We start from the raw sequence: 23,622 nt of genomic DNA on the forward strand, positions 1-23,622 counted from the left end.
TTATTAGTGGTGTTGTAGTCTGCCGACTGAAGCTCTGTGATTACTTTTAATCGGTCCGTCTTTGCTCCAAAAACAATTATCTCAGTTTTTTGTTTGTTCAATTGGAGAAAGTTCTGAGTCATCCAGTCAGTGATGTGCTCAATGCACTTGCTCAGTGTTCTAATTGGAGAGTAGTCTCCCGGTGTAATTTTAAAATAAATCTGGGTGTCGTCTGCATAGATGTGATAGCTTAGATCGCTCTTTTTAATAATTTCAGCCAGAGGTAGCATATAAATATTAAAAAGCAAAGGTCCTAAGATGGAGCCTTGAGGAACCCCACATGACATATTTATCAGGGTTGATTTGTAATTGCCTATTGAGACAAAGTTTGTTCTGTCCTTTAAGTAGGAACTAAACCAGTTTAGAGCTGTTGCTGAAACTTCCACCCAGTTTTCAAGACGGCCAAGCAATATGTTGTGGTCAACAGTATCAAAGGCAGTGCTGAGATCTAATAATACTAACACTGATATTCTGCCACTGTCTGTGTTCAAATGGATGTCATTTAAGACCTTAACAAGTGAAGTCTCAGTGCTGTGATTAGCTCGAAAGCCCGGCTGAAACACATCAAAACCGTCAGTTAAAAACATGAAATTACTCAACTGTTGAAAAACAGCTTTTTCAATCAATTTGCTTAAAAAGGGAAGGTTTGATATTGGCCTGTAGTTATTCATTATGGTTGCGTCTAGGTTAGGGATGGGAACGATTAATCGAATATTCGAAATTATTCAGGTATTTTATTTTTTGGGAGGGGTGCATAATTGATTACATATTATCAAATTGAATAATTCAATGTATACGACAGTGCCATACCTAAATGTGTTAGTTGACGTCTAAAGGTGTGTTTTGCTCCGCTCACCGGTCCCTCACAGCGGGCAGAGCTGCAGGTGCTGATATCTCTCTCTCGTGTCCGGTTATACTTCACTCGCGTTTATGTCCAAATCCATCAGATCTAGCTAGTGCTAGCCAATGATATGGCTGCTGCCCCTCCCTACACGCAGATCACGCAGACTCAAACCTCATCTTAGGCCCAAATGTGGCGCAAATGAGCTCCGCAGCCGTTGAGGTTCCGGCGCTAACAGTTCATGAGCGTGCTCCCCCGCCCCCTGTCAACACTCGCGACACATGAGTGGCCAGCCTAAACAACAATAAGCGCTGCTTGGCAACCGTGTGTGGCGGCAAAGTACTAGACATTTTGACTGGAGAGATTTAGTTTTGCCGGTATTCAACATATTTTACCAGTCATAGTCCGGTAATTATTTACACTCCAAGAAGAGTCCTACACAACAGACATGGCGTCAAAAAGGAGTAATGTGTGGAAATATTTCGACCAGGTTAGTGAGTGCGGTGTAGAGGTCAAACTATGCCAAATTAAACTTGCTATACCTTGCTATACCCGCAACCTCCGTTCCAGCTGAGAGGGTCTTCTCTACAGCTGGCCTGATTGTGAATCGCCTCCACACATGAAAGCCTATAGCTGTCAAACTGTGATCACCAGTTCAATACATTTGACAAATTCGACTGGATTTCTACACTTATTTGAACATGTATGTATTTATTTCCAAAAATTATTGAAAAAAAATTGTTAAAAAAAAAGGTCTAAAAGAAAATTGTTACAAAAAAGAAATGTACCCAAACTATTTTTTATATAGGATATGTACATTTCGGTTAACCGGTTAACCGTTTTTTGGGGGGTCGGATATTCGAATATACATTTGCTTTCACATTCCCATCCCTAGTCTAGGTTATGCTTTTTTAGGAGCGGTTTTATTATTGCAGTTTTCAGGGCCTGTGGAAATACATCTGATTGAAGAGACTTGTTTTCTATGTGTAGTATATCTGAGGCCAAGCAATGAAAAACGGTTTTGAAAAATCCTGTCGGGATGATGTCGAGGCTACAGGAGGATTTCAGATGTTGGATAATGTCTAGGTCTTTAGCATTTATCAGACGGAATTGTGACATGGTGTCTGAATTGGCTTTAGGTGAACACAGGGACAGTACATTTGCTGTACCTGATACAGCGGCACTGACTGCCTGTCTAATTTGCATGATTTTGTCAGGGAAGAAGGAGGCAAAATCATTGCAGGCCCTGGTGGATAGAAATTCTGAGGCTTTCGACACTGGGGGGTTTGTTAGTCTGTTGACGGTAGCAAACAAGGCGCGTGAGTTTTTTTATTTTTGTTAATGATGTCAGAGAAGAGCGATTGTCGTGCCTTTTTTATTTCCTGATTATAGAAACCGAGTTTCTTTTTATATATTTCCAAGTGAACCTGGAGATTTGTTTTTCTCCACCTGCGTTCAGCTTTTCTGCACTCAGTTTTTGCTGTTCTCACAGTCATGGCTTTTGGAGATATTTTCTTGACAGATACTTCTGGTAAGTTAGCATTTTTACCACTTCCGGTTCCTTCGACAAAAAGCAATGCAATTTCTCCATAGGATTTTGGAAAATCGCTTGAAATAAGGTCTGTTTGACACAAATTGAAGAGACTGATCACATTTTGTTCTACGACATTAAATACATCAGCAGTGACCCCACTGGTGATTTTTGAAGAGTTAACGTGTCTGAAAAACGATGGTTGTTAACATGTGGCTGAATAGGACTAGAGAAGTTGTCGAGGCCGTTTTACGTCATTACACCGAAAACGTAAACACTCGCTAAGTTTGTTTGCCCTGTTCTGCTTGAAAGCAAGTACCTGCCTCCTGCAAACTGTTAAAACAAAAGCTTCAACTCGTACAATTTTGTATCTGTATTTTTGAATGTGGATCTTAAGTCGGCGTGACGTTGAAGCAGCGACCCTGCTGTAGTTCGTTTATAGCATAATGTTAGCATTTTGTTAGATTTATGATTAGAAAATTATAAAAGTAGGATCAAGGGTATTGCGCCGAGGCTTCGGAGTGTGTGTTGAGTAATCCCCGAAGCTTTTTGTGAAGCTTGTATTGAGGCTTGTATCGTTTTGGGCCAGTGACGTCATCGATGACAAACGAAGCCTCGCTGCCTGTCGATACCACGTGACCGCTTCAGGAAGCCATTCAGATCGGTTGAACCGCAACGCTCATATTACCTATGGATGTATAATAAGAACAATATAACCCAGAGTCCTGCACGGGTCTGATTTTCAAGACCCGCTCCCGCCCCGCACCCGCGACGTGCAATACTGAACCCGCCCCGCTACCCACACATATTGCCAATTAGTTCCGCAACCCGACCCGTCGGCACAAGATCCGCAACCCGACCCGCAACCCGACCCGAACCCGCATAGCCTAGCCTATATATGAGTAGTGAAAACGTGCAATTATTAACACACGCAGTTGCATATTTGTCTCAAAAAGCGTGGGATGTTGGTTATTTTCTCCATCTAGGATGTGTTACAACCCGGCTCATGGGCTGCAACAAAAAGCAGGGAGGCGAGACGAATGGTAAGAAAATAGCACTTGTTTATTCCCTGATATACAATGTAATGAAACAACCAGCCACAGGTCCTAGAGGCTGGCACGGAGAGAGTGCCCAGAGGAGTCCCCCCCATAGATATATATAAACACTAGATGGCTCATGGGAGATTTTCCAGCGTAGCTGACTGGCCGCCATCTTGCTACAGTCAACAGTTACTCTGATTCGCGTTATGGTAGCTGTTGTAAGGTGAGTGATCTGCACAAAAATACTCTTAACTCACTGAAATCTTGACTGATTTACAAACGGTTTGGTTTATTATAAACATGATTAGCATGGCTATGATACAGGATGCTTGGAAATGTTGAAATTGCAGCTTTTCTTTGTGTATGTGGTTGTATTTATTAGCTGGCTAATAACAAGAGGCTGTCAGTGAGACCTAGTATTACAAAGTTGACCCAGCAACTTTACACCAGTGGGAGAGGCAGAACTGCTCTTTCTTTTCAACACAACTTAAGTTACACATGATTTCTTCCAAGTGGTTTGGCTTGTTAAAAACATCTTGCATTATGATACAGGAATTTGCTGGCTTTGTGTTTACAGAAGTACCTGACTATGCCGGACTTTTGTGCAGCCTACGGATGCTCTAATCACCGCAGTCTGGAAACAAGAACCCGTGGGATCACCTTTCACGTGTAAGATATGACAATATTATGACTAAAATTAGGATAATCGTTAATTACTTAGTGGATGTATGTACATTACAAGTCTTGCTACACAGGATCAGTGGGGCTATGTGAGATAATGGTATTGTAAGATTGTTGTTGACCCAGCCTCTTTAGAATATGTTGCTACCATTTCTTTACACAATTATTTAATGTTTCTATTGGACACCTTTTTTATTACTCTTAGTGTGGTTGTCTTATTCTTAAAGTAGGCTATACATAAATGAATACATACCAAAAATATGATAATTTCGGTGTGTATTTTTGTCCTACCCTTAATGTTAAAGGAAAGAAGGGAGGAACATATTGACAATAATTTATATATCTAGCTACCTTTCTCATGTTTTTAAGGTTTCCCAAAACTAAAGAGAGGAGGAGGCAGTGGGAACTCGCCCTAAGAAGGGACGGTTTTGTTTCCTGTGACAGGACACTGCTATGCAGTGAGCACTTCAGGAGTGAGGAATTTGACCGGACAGGAGACGCAGCACTATGTTCCCCACATATGTTTATGTTTGCTCAGTCTAATAAACCCATAACATGGTTGTGAAAGAATACCAAAGCTGAGGCTGGACGATGATTGATTGTTGGTGTGCCATGTGTCACCGTGTGTCTTTTTGGTTTTGTGTTATACTGTATTTTATTGTGTGCAGCTGGTCCTTATCGCCAAGACACATTTAAAACAAATAACCTTGAAGTCCCATCTCTCCCCACCTGCTCCTGCTTCCTACATCCCCTCCACACCACACCAAGTTGTTCTTCTTAATAATAATAATACATTTATTTTGGGAGGCCGCCTTTCATAACACATAGGATAGTTTATGTTTAAATTGTTCCCTATATTGCATAGGGGCAATATAGGGAACAATTTAAACAGTGGATTTTGTGATATATCAGCCGGGGTGAGACAAGACAAACCACAAATGGACTACAGAAGGACACAAAAGGACACATGGTACAGTTTATATTATTCTTGGTATTTTTTCAATAACATATTTCAAAGGTTCTGGATTTGTTTACAAATCTAGAAACTAAATACAAAACTAGGATGATATGAAGATCTCATGTCAAAAATAATTGTGATAAATTAGACAGAACTGGCCTGTCTGTGAGCACATTTTATGTTGGTTTGGTTCTTCTGATAAAGGTGTGAATATCTAAATAATATACCAACATATGCTATTGTCATTAGTTGTGTCCCTGTTCTTCAAGCTAAGGCATTGCTAAATTAACAACTCTTGGCTTACAGAGTGGTAACATGAGAACGATTTTTATGTATAAAATATAAATGTATTTTAATTTTATAATTTATTTTAAATATTAACAATATAATAAAATAAATGGAAATATATACACCGGCAAATATTTAATATAAATACCTTGTGTGTGTGTGTGTGTGTGTGTAGCTATTGCTTTATCTGATTAATATTATTTTCATATGAAAGTCCATGATTATAAGTATGCAGTATCATAACTACATCTTTGATGTTTATAAAAAACCAAACCGTTTGAAAATTGGTTGAAAATTGAACAAGCTATGGTTATTTAAATAGTAAACCATAATGTTATGAATGAGAGCACTGCCTGTAGCAAGATGGCGGCCAAGTGGCAACGTCGGTCTCCATTGGCCAGCAGCGCGGGTGAGTCATCTAGTGTTTATATATATCTATGGTCCCCCCAAGGTAACCGTCTGGCTCCTCCTATATCCTGTTTCAACCATAGACTGTATATATAAATGGACGTAGGGTCCGTGACGTCACCCATAGGATTCTGCAGAGTTGCCGTGAAGCCCTTAGTAGGCGGAGTCGGCCACTAACGGCTCGACAGCGACGTCAGAGTCTAACTCCCGCCTTCTCCAAATAAGGGCAAAGAGGCGGTGCTGAGGCGGAGCCGAGGTTGGACAGGGCGGGACCTGCTGCCACCGAGCGTGACGTTCCAGACCTAGCTCAGGCTAAGAAGCTAAGCTAACATGCTCTATTCAGTATTAAGCTAACAATCTATGCTAACAACCCAGCTTGAGGTCACTGCTCCCCGTTCCCGGCATATTCTGAAGGTAAGATACCCTGTAACTTTACAAAACTTGTTCTTTTGATTTAAATGTTCTTGAACCTACACTATACAATTGTTTTTTAAGTGCTTCACCGTTTTTCAAATATAAATGTCATTTGTAACTAAACTTTGTAAACTAGCAGAGATATGGCCAGTGTTGCGTGAATTAAATGTGATTAATGAAATATGACTGTAGAAAAAGAAAGGTGCTTTTATATTGATTAAACCATTTTTATTTATTTCAGCATTAAGAAAAATGAAGATGGCAACCTCCTCCACGCCAAACTGCACAACCTGTAAATTGATGGTCCTGGCTTACTTTACATGACTTCAGATGGTTGACATTACACACAAACATACTTTACATATACATGTGTGCACAATTGTAGATAAACAGCACACAGTATATAAATATATATATATATATATATAAACTGTGTGCTGTTAATCTGTTTTTTGAGGTTTTGCTCTCTTGTTACTTTTAACCATACAGGTGTGATTTCATAGTTATTTTGCATGTTATTGTCAAAGGAACAAAATGAGAAACCCTTTATAATTGATTTGATATTCCTCATGATCTGAAGCATTTGTTGCTCTCATTTATTTTCCTCCCATAGTGACTGTATGGATAATCGGAGACAGCTATGTCCGGCATGGAGCCCAGAGAGGTACAGAGACCATCGGCAGCAACCTTGGCCTCGACCTGAGGGTGTGCTGGTTCGGTTGGGGTGGACTGCGCTGGAGAGGTGTCCTCCCTTTCTTTTCCTACTCCCTGCGAGGAAGAGCAGTCCCGGATGTCCTCCTCATCCACTGTGGCGGCAATGACTTGGGGGATGTGCCCAGTGTTCAGTTGCTGAAACAGATGAAGGAGGACCTGCACCAGCTTCACCATCGGCACCCTGGCATGAAGATCATGCTCTCCCAGATGAACCAGAGGCGCCGGTGGAGGGCTGGTGCAAATCCTGTCAAAATGGACAAGGCCCGGAAGTTTGTTAACAGTGGTATGGCTACTTTTGTTCATAGCCTAAATGGTGCCATTGTTGACCACTCCAACATTAGACATGACAGTCCTGGGCTGTTTTTGCGAGATGGAGTTCATTTCACCCCTTGGGGAAATGATATTTTTTGTAAAGTCACCAGCCAATTGCCTGAAAGACCACCTCCAAAGACTGTGAACTGCTAAAATGTCAGTATCACTGTTTTTGGATTTGGCCTTTAGAGTATGTATTCTAAGGCCCTTGCTAAGCCCAGACTGTCATGGCTAATGTTGAGTTAGATATTACATCTGTAGCCATAACACTGTTAACATGGCTGCTCTTCCTCTTCCCCACATCCCACCCCCCCCTCTTCCCCCAATGGACTCTGCAGCTCTCCAGGCCCATGCTGGGCATGGCTGTCTGTCAAACCTTTTATTTTGTATTTGTTATGATGTTTTTTGTTATTTTATTTGTTAAAATAATTATGTATTTATGTAAATATTGAAAATAAATTACATTCATATTTTCACTTCTTTTGTCTACTGCTTACTGAAAATGTTAGCTATCACATCCAAATGGGACTATCAAATGAAAGGATAAGCTTACCATACAATACAGAAAACATTACACATTAAGGCTCAAATCTTTTCCCAAGCCGGAGCAGTCTGAAAAGAGTCCCAAGTTTAAAAACACAAAATCTTGACAATGAATACTACACTGTCATTTGTCAGTGACAATGCAAACAACAGGAAGGTCTCCCCTAGTCCCATGTATGTTGGCATCAACGTCATAAGCATACCATAGAATGTAATTATGAAGTGCAATACCCACAATCCCTACAGGGTCGTACCGTCACAGAAGATAATACCTTTTAGAGAGTTTCTAAATTGTTCAGTATGCAGATAAATATTTGTTTTACAATAGAACATTTTTTCTCTATAAATGTTCCCACATGTTGTGAGCATCTACTTTAAATCTTTTGTCAACAAATAAAAAACATCTTAATTTCCTTTAGGACAACATTTTGTTCATAACACCACTACATTAACAATAAGCATAGGAAAATGATAACTGTCAACATTTAAGATTGTGCTTTTACTCTTTATTTAATCAGATCTATTTACATTGAAAATGTGATAAATACACAAGCCACATTGAAAGTTACATCTTGCATTTTATGAAAAGTAAAGGTTTCGAATCATTGTATGACTTAAAAGGGATAGTGGAAATCCGCGAATTTTGGGTTTAACTTATGTATTTTTATTAAAAATAAGCATAATAAACCATTTTTTTTTATTTCATGCGCCTAGTTTCATTTTATTTTCAATTTTACTGCTCCCGACCACGCCCTCTCAATGAAACGAAATACTTCGGGTGATGACGAAAACAAAGGAAGACGGGCACAAACATTGGACGAGGCACGAGCATTTTATTATGTTTTCTGGCTGATTTAATGCATCATTAGCCTGTACCATTGTGTACAACGCCATTTATTGCCTGTCGATTAGGCGACCGGAGGCCTCGTCATCCGATAATCCGGTACAGTGTCGAATGTGTACACTACAGTAATCATATAGACATGATAGACTAACAGTACTGTGAGTATAGCCTACACTTGACAGGCAGCCTGGCTAGCCTAGGATTAGGACCATACTACGTCAAAAGACCGATTGGCTCTAGCTGTATATCATGCTAGTATACAAGCTATGCTTAGGGACCTACCAGTCAAGATTATTTGTGCGTAGGGGTGCATCATCTGGCGCCTGGTCCTGGTCATCCTCGCCATTGCCCATGCCGTGAACTAACTCCATCTCCTCGGGCTCGAACAAATAAGGACGTAATGGTCCATCGTCTGGCTCAATATTCTCACCATCGTCGCTTACTGAACCGGATTCAGATTCAGTTCCTAAAACTACATTTTCGCAGGAAAGCCGAGAGGATGTTTCTGACTCGCTATCATCACTGGATACCTCGTACAATCCTTCTTCTTTGTCTGGTATATTTGCCCTTCCACGTTCATTCTGCATAGACGCCATGGTTTGTTATTGTTTCGTCTTCCTGAGTTTTCCTCACTTCCGGTTTGGCTGACTCGATCATTTCGTTTCTAAAAAATATCGGGGAAGCTGCAATAAAGTGCTTCTAACATGCGTAAGGCAATTATTATATTTTTGTAATCAGGTGTAATTGTTTTGGTACGTAATTATGCTTGTATATAAGTTAAAACGAAACTATTTGGGGTTCAATTTCCACTATCCCTTTAAGTACACTACAAAATAAATTAAAGATGTGCAACAACTGTATCAGTAATTAAAATGATATAACTTATGCACAGGCTTGGGAGGGCTACTTGCCAAAAACACAACCAGTAACTTCATGTGAGTATCAAGATATAAAAGTAATGTAACCTGATAACTTTCTTTTTGTTTTGGATTACTTCAATATCAAATGTAATGCAAATAAACACAGGAGAGAAGAAATATGAATATGATTTTTTTACTTAAAATGTATAATATAATACCATAAAGCAGATTCAGGCAGTAGGTGTAGAGCAGGGGTGGGGAACCTTTTTCCTCTCAAGGGCCATTTACATTTTTTCAACATCCTCCGAGGGCCGTACAAATGATTGACCTCTGCTTAAAAATACTAAAATCACAGCCCATTCATTTGGCCTTTCTTTCATGCTGTGCAAAGAAAAAGCAACCTCTTAATCCAGATATTTTACCATGACTTTCCTATCAATGTAGACATGATTTAAGTGAGTGGGGGGGGGGGGGGGGGGGAGATTTTTTTTTTAAATGTTGAAGTTAAAAGCACCAATTTGGTGCACTTTGAGAGCAAAACTAAGAGATCTATGGATACATCTCTCAACACCCAGATGAAACAGAACTGGAAGCAGATTTCTTTTTCTTTATGGATATTTTACAAATCATTCCCCTTTCAAACTGTATTCTTGTTCATTTATAACAACTTTTTTTTACTGTCATATAGGATTTTATACCTGTTTTTCCTTTAGTCTCTTATTTTTTTAGAACTATACTGATCATATAAAGATGTGCCTTTACCTCACCGGTTGTAGGAAAAGCTTCTTATATTCGTTAGTATAGCTAGCAAACCAGATGCTAATAACAACAAAGTGATTGACTGTAGGCCTATGATCAGTATGACAGATGAACAGATCGCCACTGGGCTTTCAACTAAAGACACAGCCACGCAAAAACTGCGGCATGTGTACGGCTCCTTATGGATAGGGCCTACTGCGATTTGTGAAGTCCCGGCCCGGAACTGCATCCCTGTCAGACGAGACATATACCACGTGATGACACGTTATGCTCGTGTTGTGTTCAAGGACCCTGACCTTGGCCAGAAAAAACAGGTACTCGCTTGTTTAATTTGTTTGCGGTCTAGATTTATTTAATTTTGTTCTTTTTTGCGTGTGTTTATAAATGACCTCGAGGGCCGTACCAAAAGGTCTCGCGGGCCATATACGGCCCGGGGGCCGGAGGTTCCCCACCCCTGGTGTAGAGATTCACAATTAAAGTATTATCCTCCAGAACAGTACGGCTTCCAGAGAAGAGATACCATTTGATCATTTTACAACAACCACTATCTGCTCTTTTTAGGTTTTGAATAAGATTGTAATCCTGAGTTTCCCTATTATTAAAAAAAGTAAAACTAATGCGATTACATCTCTTCCTATGTAACTAAGGATTACACTTTCATTTTTTTCTATACGATCTTGATTCGTGTTCGATGTAATCCATTACTATCTAAGCCAATACAAGTCATAACATTTGGAAAATTGTCTCAAGTTATAAATTATGCCTTCAATCTCTTTCACGTGGAGAAGACATCCCATTGGCCGAGGCGTTGCAACTTCCCTCAAGCGTCCTACATGAAAGAAAGATCACATGTTAGAAATGTGTGCACAAACTATTCAGTACGACCCGTCTTAGTTTAAAGCCCACGTGTAAGAGTGAACAGAGGCGGAGTCTGCCTGTTTTCCAATTTGTTTTGTTTGTTGGCTGCTGCTGCCCAAACCAACACCCTCCTCACAAGCATTGACTGTTGGAATGTCATTATGCTCCACATGTGGAACAACAAAGGCTTCTTCAGGCATGCCTTGTATCATAATGATATTGCTCTGATCAGCAGCAAGACTGTTTTCACCACTACCATGGTCTACATCTGCAACCTCCTCATTGCTATTAACAGTCGAACTAGGAGTGTCACTTACCTCGTCATTGTTACTCACCCTGCTTTTCCTTCCAGGCTGTTGTTCTTTGCCATTGGTGAAATAGAAAATGGTGGGCACTGCAGTGTTTTTCAGGCATCTCCTTCCCTAATAAAAATAATAAACAAAAACACATAAAATAACTTTTTGAGGTCTGTAGATATTCAACTTTCTTTTGAATAATGTTGTTTTAAATGTAAGAGTGCACTATAAAAGACAATAGAGGGCCAACATGTTAACTATGCAGTTAATCCATTCAACAATTACGTGTTTCCAAGATTCAGATTCAAAGGATTTATGTCATAGCACATAGGCTACAGTGTGGGAATGGCAATGAAAATCATCTGTCCCGAGCTCCTCCAACAATGCAACAGTTATATAAGACATAAAACAATAAAAGAAATTCAAAATTAAATTAAGAATAATAAATTAGTGCAGGCAGAAATCTATATACACGTAAATATAATAAGACATATGCAAGAACAGAATGTAAAGATAAATATTGTATAGTAAAATTAAATCTTTTTTTTTTTACAGTGATAGCTGTTAAGATAAAGAAGTTATAAGATGACAACAGATGAATGAATGTTGCTATTAAAATAATGTAAAAAAAAAGGTAATATAATTCATCTGTTTTTAACATAGAGTATGTGGGGGAAATGGCAATTCTCTATCTATGATAAAGAGTCTTTGCATAAATTGAAGAGAAATGTGATGGTTTGCAAACAAATCTATTTCTATTTTTCTTTACTTAACTGGCAAAATCTTAATTTGGCCTTTAATAAAAAGAACATTACTCATCACTGATGTGCAAGCTGTGCCATAACAATTATTTAGCATTGTATGATGTATAACATGTATTTAATTAGTAACAACAATTTACACTCACAAATGGAACCAAGTTATTTTGTTTTTAAAAAAGGATCTGTACCCATGAGTCCGTGCTGAAGGGATGACTCTCAAAGTGTGCACTGCACAGGCGAGAAGAAACGTTGGGGGTCCATGTATTCCTCCGGATGTTCAGCACCCACTGGTCCAGCCTGTCTGGATCACCTAAAGGAAACCTTTATTCAAAAATACATGAAAACCGACCCAAAGACAACAGGAGGGTTAATGCCATATTCACTTAGTAACGCATGAACAACTTTTACAAATATTTCTATATAGTCTGTGTTGGTAAATGTAATCTAGGTTGCACATTTCCTGCTGAAATACATGCATGGGCCTACCAAGTTACTGCGTGGCACTTTGGTTTTGATAAAACAGTGTAGTTCCACTATATAAACGTTACATTCATAATCAAACGAGATAATATGCAAGATAAATAGCTATTTGTTGTTATTCTTAATGCTTGTCATTCACACGTTAATAAAATAAAATAAGTACCGATACATAGCAGAACAATTGTGGCGATGTTCAGCTTAATAAGCCTTGTTCAACATCATTTCTTTAGCTAATACTATAACGGGCTGCAGGCGAACCAAGTCCGCGTTTCGCTGCATTCCTTGATCTCCAGTTATAACGCCGGGCTCCGCCGCTGGCCGAAGCTACCGGAGCCGCAAAGGGCTAGCTAGCTACGGCTCCGGTTAGCTTCGGCGGCGGACTCCGGCGGCCACCACTGGGATAATTGGGTCCCCTTTTAACATTTGCTCCCATTTAGCATTATGGGCGTCATAGCCATAGACTATAAAAGTCTTACCCAAGGCTGGATCATAAACTAAACTGTATATATATATATATATACACATGTATAAAGGGTTACATCCTTAGCTGGCTAATAAGCTACATAACAAGCTAAGCTAACAAGCACACAAACACCTGCTAACGGGGTTAACATGTATAATATTATCATTTTACTCACCGAAAAAAGCTGTGAGTAGACTTCTTGGAACTTCTGTTAGTACATTCAAGCGCACAGCACGACATCTTAATTGTCTGGTATATCACCACACGAACACGGCTAAAGCTAAAGGGTCAAGTACAGTACTATGACTAACTAACGTTGTAGCCTCTATGGTTGTAGCCTAGCAGAGTGGACAAGTTGCTGTTAGCTGACAGTGAGGCATGAAGTGTCCATCAACGTGACCACGCCCTAATGTATGCACAAACTTTAAGACCTAATATAAATAAAAGGGTCGCGTTAGAAAACAATTCACTCACAGATCCATAATCATGAAGGTGGAATCTAACTATATCGATAATAAAATGTATGGAGCCAGGGAGAGAAACATGTTTTTTTCCGCTGTAAAGTTGGGCATTTTAACATGGGGGTCTATGGAAATTGCTCCTTTCTGCAGCCATCGCCTATCGGCCAATATATGAACTGCAGTGTGTGGCACTTCCGTATTGGCTTCCCGGCTCTTCCCCAGAGTTTGCCGCTTGGTTTCAACAGGTGTAGCTCATCCGGCAGGTGCGCCTCATCAAACAGCTGCAGCTGGAACCTGCAATCACACACAAAACACACACAAACAGACGGCACCCCACGCGGTGTGGAGGGGTCGTCACAGATGACACTAAAAGCCTCCCAGACGTTGAATTTCGCTCTTGATGAAGTGTTATCAAGCACTAGAGAGCTTCACATCAGCCATTTCGAATGTGGCGCGCACAGCAGCAGATTGATGCGCTGCAGAGGTTATGATTATGCAAGGTCCCGCGGGGGAGAAGTCTGAGGATTTAAACATTAAACTAAATTATTATTATTTTAATATATTTATTATGCAATACCCACGACCCGCGGGTACCCGACCCGATGCAGTACTCTGATATAACCCCTCCTGTACCGGACCGGTGACACGATGGAATTAAATAAATAAAAGCATAAATAAATGTAGGAATAAAAATATGAATAAATAAATAAATACAGGAATAAATAGCGTACAGTGTTTTCAGGTGGATTCAGTGTGTGGGCTGTGGCTCAGTTGGAAAGCAGTTGACTCACAAACGCAGGGTCCCTGGTACAATGACTCGTCAATACGTCTTTTTATTTTTATTATAAAAGCTACAGCTAAATTAGATAATGCAGTTAATAAATGTAGTCTTTGATATGGTTTAGCCTTTCTCAGGCTACAACATGGTTAAGTTTACGAATATTATTAAGGAATACAAATCCCTCTTTGCAATGTTTACCAGCCTCCTTAGGCTTTTCAATCACAATCATTAAACTGGAATAAAAACAATATTGTTAACATGAAAATATGATTTTATGTTTGTTGTTTAGAGTTATTCTAAGGCTTTACTCATTAGGAACTCGGTATGAGATAGACTCTATCTCATACCTAGTTCCCAATGAGATAGAGCACACTGTTGAGATGTCAAATCTGCCTGTTTTACACACTTTGACACTTTGTGTGCAAATGAAGCCCACGATGAAGCCTCATGAGATGAACCCTTTTGCGAACAAAGTGGCTGGAAAGCTTCAAAGCTTCATAAGGCTTCATCTAGCCATCACTAGTGGATATTATCCGGCTGAACAAAACGTGATCCGTTTCATAAATGTGTGTCAACCACAGACCTTATTTCGAGCTATTTTACAAAATCCTATGGAGAAATTGCATTGCATTTTTGTCGAAGGAACCGGATGGAGTTTACTTCCGGGTTTTAGGATGCATCCCTGCGGTTCTCGACAGCCCTCAGCGAATCAGATCGTAGAGAGCGAGGATATAAACCTGGACGCTGAACCTCAAAACAACACCGCATCATTCTCCATTACGACTGCGTGCCTGTCTGTTGAAGCGACGCATATTTCGAAATGGCACTCCGAGTAACCAGAGTAAGTATTTTTATGTTTATCATTATTCTTAATTTGACAGTAATTCTGTATAGAGGAAATGTGTCTTTATTGGATTGTTTTATTTAAAAAAGATAATATCTACATGATATCTCTTAAATGCCCTCGTGCTTAGCTGTGGGGTTTGCTCTCTTTTAAACCATTACAAATTAATGGCATGCACTATAACGCTGTTTCTTCTTCTGCAGACCCGCTTGGCTTCAGCCAGAAATGCTGAAATTCAGATTGCTGGAAAGGCCTGCACGGTCACCGGGCCCACAAAGCCCCGAGCGGCTCTCGGTGAAATTGGAAACATTGGAATTAACAAAGAAGTACAGAAGAAGGTAAGATTTGTACTACTTTTATAATAGGTAGGATGCCAACACCTGGAAAACACGGCTAACATTCAGCTAATTGTCGTAGCCATGCATGTAAGATTATTGGTAGGCTTTGAGGGCTAAATAACTGAAAACAATCACTTTCCATTTGTATCAAAATCAACGTGGGAATGTTTCATGCTTCTCACGACTAAAGCCTTTTATGCAAAATGACTACAGCTGTGCTCTGATGTAACAACAAGCAAAGCCTGGTAACGTTGTCTTGAAGCACATGGTTACATTTGCTTTTTAGAAGGGGTTTACCCAAGTTCTGAAAGATTGACCATGTAAAAGCATTTTTACACACTTCTATAAAACACTAAATGTCTGTCCAGCATGTAAATTGACAGTGTCCTATTATAGATAACCTACTCTGCAATTCAGTTGTACACAATTAATCCAGAGTGGTTGCCGCAAGCTATGAAATGGTGGCCAGCAGAGTTCTGACTTTAATCCATCTTTTTCCTTTTAGGCTGTCAAGACAGGGGCCACAAAGAAGGTCAAAGTCCCGGTCACCAAAGTTGAAAAAGCAGTTGCTGTTGTTGAACAGCCTAAACCAAAAAATGTGGTTCCTGTTAAACCTAAACCAGAAGTCCAGGTGAGTGAATCCCAGCAGCTATCTGCTCAAACAAAAATGGCTGCCGGGTGTGGTTCTAATATTGGGAATTCCACCATTCCAGGTTATCCCTGAACCAGGCTCCCCAACTCCCATGGAGACTTCTGGCTGTGCCCCGGCAGACCTCTGCCAAGCCTTCTCAGACGTCATTCTTCACAACGCTGTCAGAGATGTAGATGCAGATGACTACGAAAACCCCATGCTCTGCAGCGAATATGTGAAGGAAATCTACAAGTACCTGCGTCAGCTCGAGGCAAGCAAATTAATATTCTTCAACTGGCTAGTGGCTATATGCATTGGAGATTCCCCCCCCCCCCTCTCTACTACTTGTGGATTTTAACCAGTTTTTGTCTCTACAGGTGGAGCAGAACGTCAGAGCCACTTATCTGCAGGGTCAGGAGGTGACTGGGAACATGCGGGCCATTCTCGTTGACTGGTTGGTGCAAGTGAGCCTCAAGTTCCGTCTGCTGCAGGAGACCATGTACCTGACCGTGGGAATAATTGACCGCTTTCTTCAGGTGTGTACATGTATATCTTGTCCTGTTTTTTTGCATGACATGGCTAGCTTAAAGGTCACCTCTTATGCAAAATACATGTTCAACATGTGTCCCCTCCGTGTAAAGACATTCTGAAAGTTTCAGGAAAAAAGATTCTCTCTCTTTTTTTTGTCCTGATCCATTTCTGCAAAAACCTGTCTGAGCTGATCAGATTTTGGCCACTTCATGATGTCGTAACGATTTTTTTTTTTGTGTTCTTTTTAACCAAATGTCTCAAGAGGGGCGTGGGGAGGGGCTCCTTATTTTCATCTCAAGTAACAGACAGAGAATCAGCACTTTAGAAACGGGGCTGAAACAGAGGGGATTATGGGATGCTGCAATGGGTGATCTGTTTGGTATTTGGAGCCAAACACTTCAGAGACATGTTTTGCATATATTTGAGACTTATAATATATTGATGAAAAACAGTATAAATCCTTGTCTAAAGTCCTGTGATTGCACCTCCAACAGGACAACCCAGTCCCCAAGAAGCAGCTGCAGCTGGTCGGCGTAACTGCCATGTTCCTGGCTTCCAAATACGAAGAGATGTACCCCCCCGAGATCTCAGACTTTGCCTACGTAACCGACAAGGCCTACACCACTGCAGAGATCAGAGACATGGAGATGGCCATCCTGCGAGTGCTCAAGTTCCAGCTGGGCCGCCCTCTTCCCCTGCAGTTCCTCAGAAGAGCGTCCAAGGTTTACGAGGTTTGTATCATTTTAACGGCAAACGAGACGCATTTTCTGCTTTGAGATCTTCAATTTGTTGTTGATGATGTCAATGTCTCTCCTCAGGTAACAGCTGAGCAGCACACCCTGGCTAAATACCTCCTGGAGCTCACCATGGTCGACTACGAGATGGTTCACATGCCACCTTCCATTGTTGCAAGTGCTTCTCTGGCTCTCAGTCTCAAGGTCTTGGACGCAGGCGAATGGGTGAGTTAACCTCTTCCTAAATACGTCTGTATCAGATGAGGAAAATATCATTACTTGTGACAAATGAACAGATGATTTATACAGTTCAGATTATAGTATACTACTAAAATAACTGTCCATTTAAAGGAGAAGAGAAATATTTCCAAGAGCAAAATGCATTAGTTCAATATGCTAAAATAACACATTCGGCCCTCTTTTGAAACTTTCATATTTTTACAAGACTAGGCTAATAAGTGCATCTTCAAAATATTAAAAGGTGGCATATCATCTATTTAAATATTGACCGATATGTGTATTTCAAGGCTACATTTGCTACAAAAGTGTGCAAAGTGGGGTTTGGTTGCCTCAGTCATAAAATGGTCATGGAGCATTTACTGTCAAGTGGATTAAATGCTTTTCTGAAGGACATCTGTGTATTGTCTCTTCTCAGGACGTGACTCTGCAGCACTACATGGAATACACAGCAGAGAGTTTGATTCCTGTGATGGCACACATTGCCAAGAATGTACTGAAAGTGAACGACGGTACGACCAAACATATGGTAAGTGTAAAACAAACAAAACACAAGTGTCAACATTTGTGTACTTGAAAAGGATTAATCCTTAATTTAGATTTACTTCTAACCCAATAATTTTCTCTTATTCCAGGCCATTAAAGGAAAGTACTCCACTTCCAAGCAGATGAGGATTGCCACCATCGCGCAGCTCAAGTCTTCAGTGGTGACGGATATTGCAAAGCAGCTTACCGTATGAGAAGACTTTTGGCACTATGTGCCGTTTTGTACAGTTGTAACTTAAACTTTTTAATGTGACCGAAGGAGCTGCACACGAAGGACCAAATCAGTGGTTTGCACATTTTATCAACTGAAATCGTGAATACTTTTACTGACTCTTTTTCTAAAGCATGCTACAAGTTTTAATTTAAAAGCTAGCCCTCACACAAATTGGCAGTTCAGTCTTGGAAAAGGACCTGCTCTTCAGTAGAGTGAACCATATCAGGCTTATTTACTCGGTAAGAGTTTCAGTCTGTACGACTACTCTAATGCAATCACTTTTTTACATCATAAATGCACTACTTGGGATGTTTGCTGACTGAAATCTTGACTGTCTATAGTTATTTTTATAGCTTAACTGCTGCTCTGGCTGCAAATCTAAAACTTGTGGCATGCTTTCAAATGGTCCCGAATATCTAAAGTGGCCAGGTGTGAATTTTTTTTTCTTGTGTGAATGTGTCAAATGTACAGCAATACTTTTAAAATCCTTTTACATGCTTAATTATCTTAAAGCTTTTATTAAAAATGGTTCAGATCAGACCTTTGTTTCCTTGTCATTAATGTTCATCACCACCAGAGGGGGCTCTCAGTTTAAAGTTCTCTGCTTCAGCAGAAAATCTAGACTTTGATCGCTATAGTTTCAGTTAATATTTACCTTACTGAGCTTCAAAACTATTACTACTATATGATGATATTTAGTACCGAGTGATTCAAAAGCATCACTGCTTGAAAGGTGCTTTTCATGAATCACTTCATATCATTCCTGGTCATTCTTAATGCTTCCATCCTTAACACACTGAAGTATCCACTAATTTAACATTAGTCTATTGCTGCAGTTGAACTAATTTATTTCTACATGTCCATCAGGGAGCACAATTCAAATTGTATTCCTTGGTCAAATTCTTAATTTACATACAAATCTGATCCAAATGAGACACTTCAGTTTCCAGTGTTATGTCCATGGTGCAGCTCTCTACCATGTTTATCACACTGAATAATGTGACAGGAAAACAGGTGTTCTTAAAAATAAAGTCTACCACTGAGCCTGCATGTGAAAAACCAGCTTCCTGATACTGATGTAGTTAAAGGAGACATGTCATGGACATTTCCACTGATCATAATTCCATTGTTGAGGTCTAGAATAGATTTATACTGTGCAATTTTCCAAACTCACATTGGTTTCTCATACAGCATCTCTGTAAACTACGTGTATTCCCTGAATTTCACTCTCTGCCTTTAACGGCTCGTTGTAGCTCCAATAGCTCCAGCCCCCACCCTCCCTGTGAGCAGTCTGCTCTGATTGGTCGGGACGTTGTGAATCGCGCTGAGCTCCGTGGAGGTGTTTCCTTGTTTAGCGAAACACAGCCAAACTCCTCCTGAGCACTCACAGCCGAAGTACAAACAAAAAGTGTGGCTTGATATTGAGTAAGAAAAAGTTTGATAAACGCTGTGAGAATTGAAGATTATTATCATCTGATATTTAAGAAGAGTGTTACATTTGAAATGGCAGAAAGTCTGAGTTTCTCTGTTAATTATCAATAGTCTGGGCAAGTAGCAGGGGAAGCCAGGGGGGGATTTTCCTCAGATTTAATGCAGTTACATTCTTGTAGTTAAGATGCATGACAGGCAGACCCATAACAAGCCTTGTGAATTGAGTCACACAGTTAAGAGACAATAGTCCTTCTGAATTATCAATAAATGTATTCAGTCCAGTAAAGCGGACTTCGAGGTGAAAGGAAGTTCACAGAAGCCCTTAAGCTAAAAAGAACAATCAACTTCTGTTAATGATAAAGATGTGTGTGCATTAAAGATGTTTGGGGAAGAAGTGTGTCTAGCAGCAGCTAGATGGGATTACTGCTCAAAACAATACCTGTTTTATATTGATTTCTCTGTTTTGTCCTTTCATAAATGTGAGGACTAAAATGGCTATAAACATTCTGGGCTGGTTGGAGTAAACAGGGTTTTATTGCTCTGTGGGGGAGGTGTAGGTATGCAGGCTAGGTGGATGAGAGTATATTCTGCTTAAGATCTCTAGCATGTCATGTTTCAGGGAAGTCTACATATCTTGAATAGTATATGTGTGGGTTTAATTACTTTGTATTAATAATAAGCCACTGTGTAACCAGGAGCTGGAAATATGAGAAAATTAAACCTTTGTATAGGCTATATCTTTGTGAACAAGGGAATATTCTTTAGACACAACTGAAGTTTCTGAAATGCTGCAGGATGGGCCATGGAATATAACAAGTGTTTCTGAAGTGAATTATCTACCCCACCTTTAACTAGAATGTATTGTAGCGTCTCGCTACAGGAACACAGGGAGGCTTAGTTTGTCCTTTATTCGGGAGTTTATTGTACAGATCACAGGTTACTGTTGGCCATAACCACGCCAAAACAATCCACTAACCCTGTCGTATTCTCACACTCCGTCACGTCTCCCGCTAGCTCTTTCCTAGCTTCCCGCGTCCCTCTCCCCAGGAACCTCCCTCTTCCAGCCCCAACCAACCAGACAACACTCTCCCAACCAAACCCACAGCTACAGGTCACAAGAACCGTCCATCAAAACAGTGGCACGTTCACTGACTGCAAAATGCAAACAAACTCTGAACAACAAACACATCAAACATCAACATTATAACCAGTCCGTTACAGTATAGGCTACTAACAAAGGACTGGCTTATCTAAAGCCAGTTGAGTAGCACTTAAAATGGTTTGGCTCTGAAACCTAATGTACTTATATGATTCTGTTTTCTTCAAGTTTGTATCTTCTTGGTCAAATGCACTTATTGTAAGTCGCTTTGGATAAAAGCGTCAGCTAAATGCAATGTAATGTGAATGCTCTTTTTCTTGAGTATTTCCATCTTTATGCAACCCTATACTTTTACCCCTACAATTTTGGAAATATTGTAGTTGTTACTCCCAACACACTTTCACTCCATAATCGTCCAGGAGCGACGTTTGGTCAGGGTCCCGTGGCGTGCAGTTGTGACGCTCCTAGGCTCCTTCAGCTTCATTTCATTTCATTTCATTTCAAACCTTTATTTATACAGATAAAATCCCATTGAGATCATTGATCTCTTTTCCAAGGGAGACCTGTTCAAGTAGTTCCACATGAAACATAAAAGCATCAACAGAACAACAAAAGGACATCATACAGCATAATTTACAAGATTATCCACATAAACAGGTACCAATAGCTTCTGATTGACTAGCATCCAACCGAGCTTTAAAAACATTTAGTGGCACCAGATTGAAGGTGTACTTTGAGGGTTTTGACTCTGCAGACCGTTGACATGCATAAAAACCTTCATAACACACAAGGGGACGGGCAATAACCGGAAAAGCATGACATGTCACCTTTAACATGACCCAGCGGTCTAGTAGTTAATACAAAACAATAATGTCAAAACAAAATATTACTACTAACTTTATTGTGAAATTCAAACTGAACGATAAAAGAATAGTTTCCGGTCTATTCTGAGCCCGATCTCTGTAGAAGATAAATAAAAATAAAGAACTACGACAGATGTGTAATATATTTAATGCAGCCGAACCATTTATTACAATGCATTCATGTGATGACTTTCAAAGAGTAAAGCAAGCACTGCTGAATAAAGTATGATTTTATCTTTTACGAAACGTTTTTTTATATGGAATGCAGTTGGAGGTCAACCAATCACAGAGCTTGAGAACTAATCACGGGGTTTGTCAAACAGAGCACATGGTGTAGTCCTAAACGATAGCTGGGGATTCTGGGTAGTTCTGCCATCCTTTACTCCGAAAAAATATTTGTTTCTCCGAATCGAAGGGGAAAAATACAAAAGCATTGCACACAATTTAAACCAATCAATGTTGTGTAATTAACAAGGATAATCTGGTGTTTTTTAGTCGATGAGTAGTGCAGATATCACTGTCAAATCAATCGACAGTAAGGGGAATACTTACTTCCGGGTGTACAATTCACCGTTATCCAATGGGAATGGACGCTCTCATTGCCTTTATGGGCAGCCGACACAAACGAATGCCGTGCTTCCATGAGCGTCAAATCCCGCCGCAGATGGGAATACATTGCAATCAGTTGAAAGCTTTGGGTCATTCCAGAATTGGAGGACAATTTAGACACCAACATTTTTGAAAAATGAACCTTTTATTTTATAATTTTTTTTAATGTATTTAGGAAAAACAGATAATAAACCATCAAAAAAGTGATTTGCCCAGCTAGGCATCAAATGTATATTTTCCAATGAAGAATTACCCCTGTTACTCTAATTATCAGGGACGTGCACAGACATTTGGAGGGGCTATTGCTCTAAACTGGAAAAAGGCCCCCCCCCCCGGAAAAAAACACAAGACCTTTTGAAAATTGTAACTTGTTTTTGATGTAAAATAAACCAAACGATTTTTACATTAACTAATCTGAAGAGTAATTCACATTATCATCTCATAACAAAATAAGCTAAGGTGACCAGGGAAATTTTTTGTTTTGCGGTCCATATGCAAAACAATTCTGTTCTAATGTAGTTTGCCAGACCATTGTAACTGCTGTGCAGTCCAGACATACTGATGAAATAGGGCCTCTAACTAATTAATTAAACCAGTTCAATACGCATTATTCTTATTCTTAACATTCGTTATGAGCGTTGTAACGGTAAGGTATCTAATTACTTATTTATTTAGGTGTTTTTTTGTAAATAACCGACGGTATCAAGAGGAAGTAAAGTCCCCTGGTTTGTCCCTTATACCATGCCATGAGACAACTCAAAATCAAGTTTCCAAAATCCGACACTGAGGTGGTCTTAATGCACCGGCAGATGACAGCGCTGACAAAGTGTGTTTCCCGCAGCGAGACGCTACAATACTAATTGTGGGCTTATCATGTTGATTCGAGAGCTATTTGAACATTTAAATAATATTTTGAAACCACTTTTTCTACAACTTTATATACATGTTGTCTCAAGACAAGTATGTTTAACACAACAAGTGCATTTTTATATGGGGGACATGAAATGTCCTCCAATTCTGGAATTGGAGGAATGACCCTCAAATTGATAACAAACCCCCCAATGAATATTATAAAACCCGGAAGTAAGGCAAGGCAAGGCAATTTTATTTATTTAGCACTTTTCAGCACGTGGCGATTCAAAGTGCCTTAGAAAATAAAAACAAAAGACATTTAAGAACAAATACAGCGTAAATACATTATTAAATGGCATTT

At 39.8% G+C, this 23,622-nt stretch overlaps 1 protein-coding gene across 1 annotated transcript; it reads left to right on the forward strand.

The window, feature by feature from the left end:
• The first annotated feature begins 15,099 nt into the window (after nt 1-15,099).
• On the forward strand, nt 15,100-18,947 carry LOC117456246 (G2/mitotic-specific cyclin-B1-like). Its single transcript, XM_034096055.2, has 9 exons — nt 15,100-15,173; nt 15,380-15,514; nt 16,020-16,145; nt 16,228-16,416; nt 16,523-16,681; nt 17,171-17,407; nt 17,495-17,635; nt 18,066-18,176; nt 18,283-18,947. Exons 1-9 carry the CDS (start codon nt 15,153-15,155, stop codon nt 18,385-18,387), a joined length of 1,224 nt encoding a protein of 407 aa, XP_033951946.1. The 5' UTR covers nt 15,100-15,152; the 3' UTR covers nt 18,388-18,947.
• The last annotated feature ends 4,675 nt before the right edge of the window (nt 18,948-23,622 follow it).

Source organism: Pseudochaenichthys georgianus, chromosome 12 (genome assembly GCF_902827115.2).
Source record: "Pseudochaenichthys georgianus chromosome 12, fPseGeo1.2, whole genome shotgun sequence".
In the NCBI taxonomy this organism is placed as follows: Eukaryota; Metazoa; Chordata; class Actinopteri; order Perciformes; family Channichthyidae; genus Pseudochaenichthys; species Pseudochaenichthys georgianus.

Excerpts from the sequence above, each read along its gene's own strand:
- LOC117456246 (XM_034096055.2), top strand. The coding sequence starts at position 15,153 with ATGGCACTCCGAGTAACCAGA. Across the intron at positions 16,417-16,522 it reads AGTACCTGCGTCAGCTCGAG|GTGGAGCAGAACGTCAGAGC; the intron begins GCAAGCAAATTA and ends TTGTCTCTACAG. Across the intron at positions 16,682-17,170 it reads TAATTGACCGCTTTCTTCAG|GACAACCCAGTCCCCAAGAA; the intron begins GTGTGTACATGT and ends CACCTCCAACAG.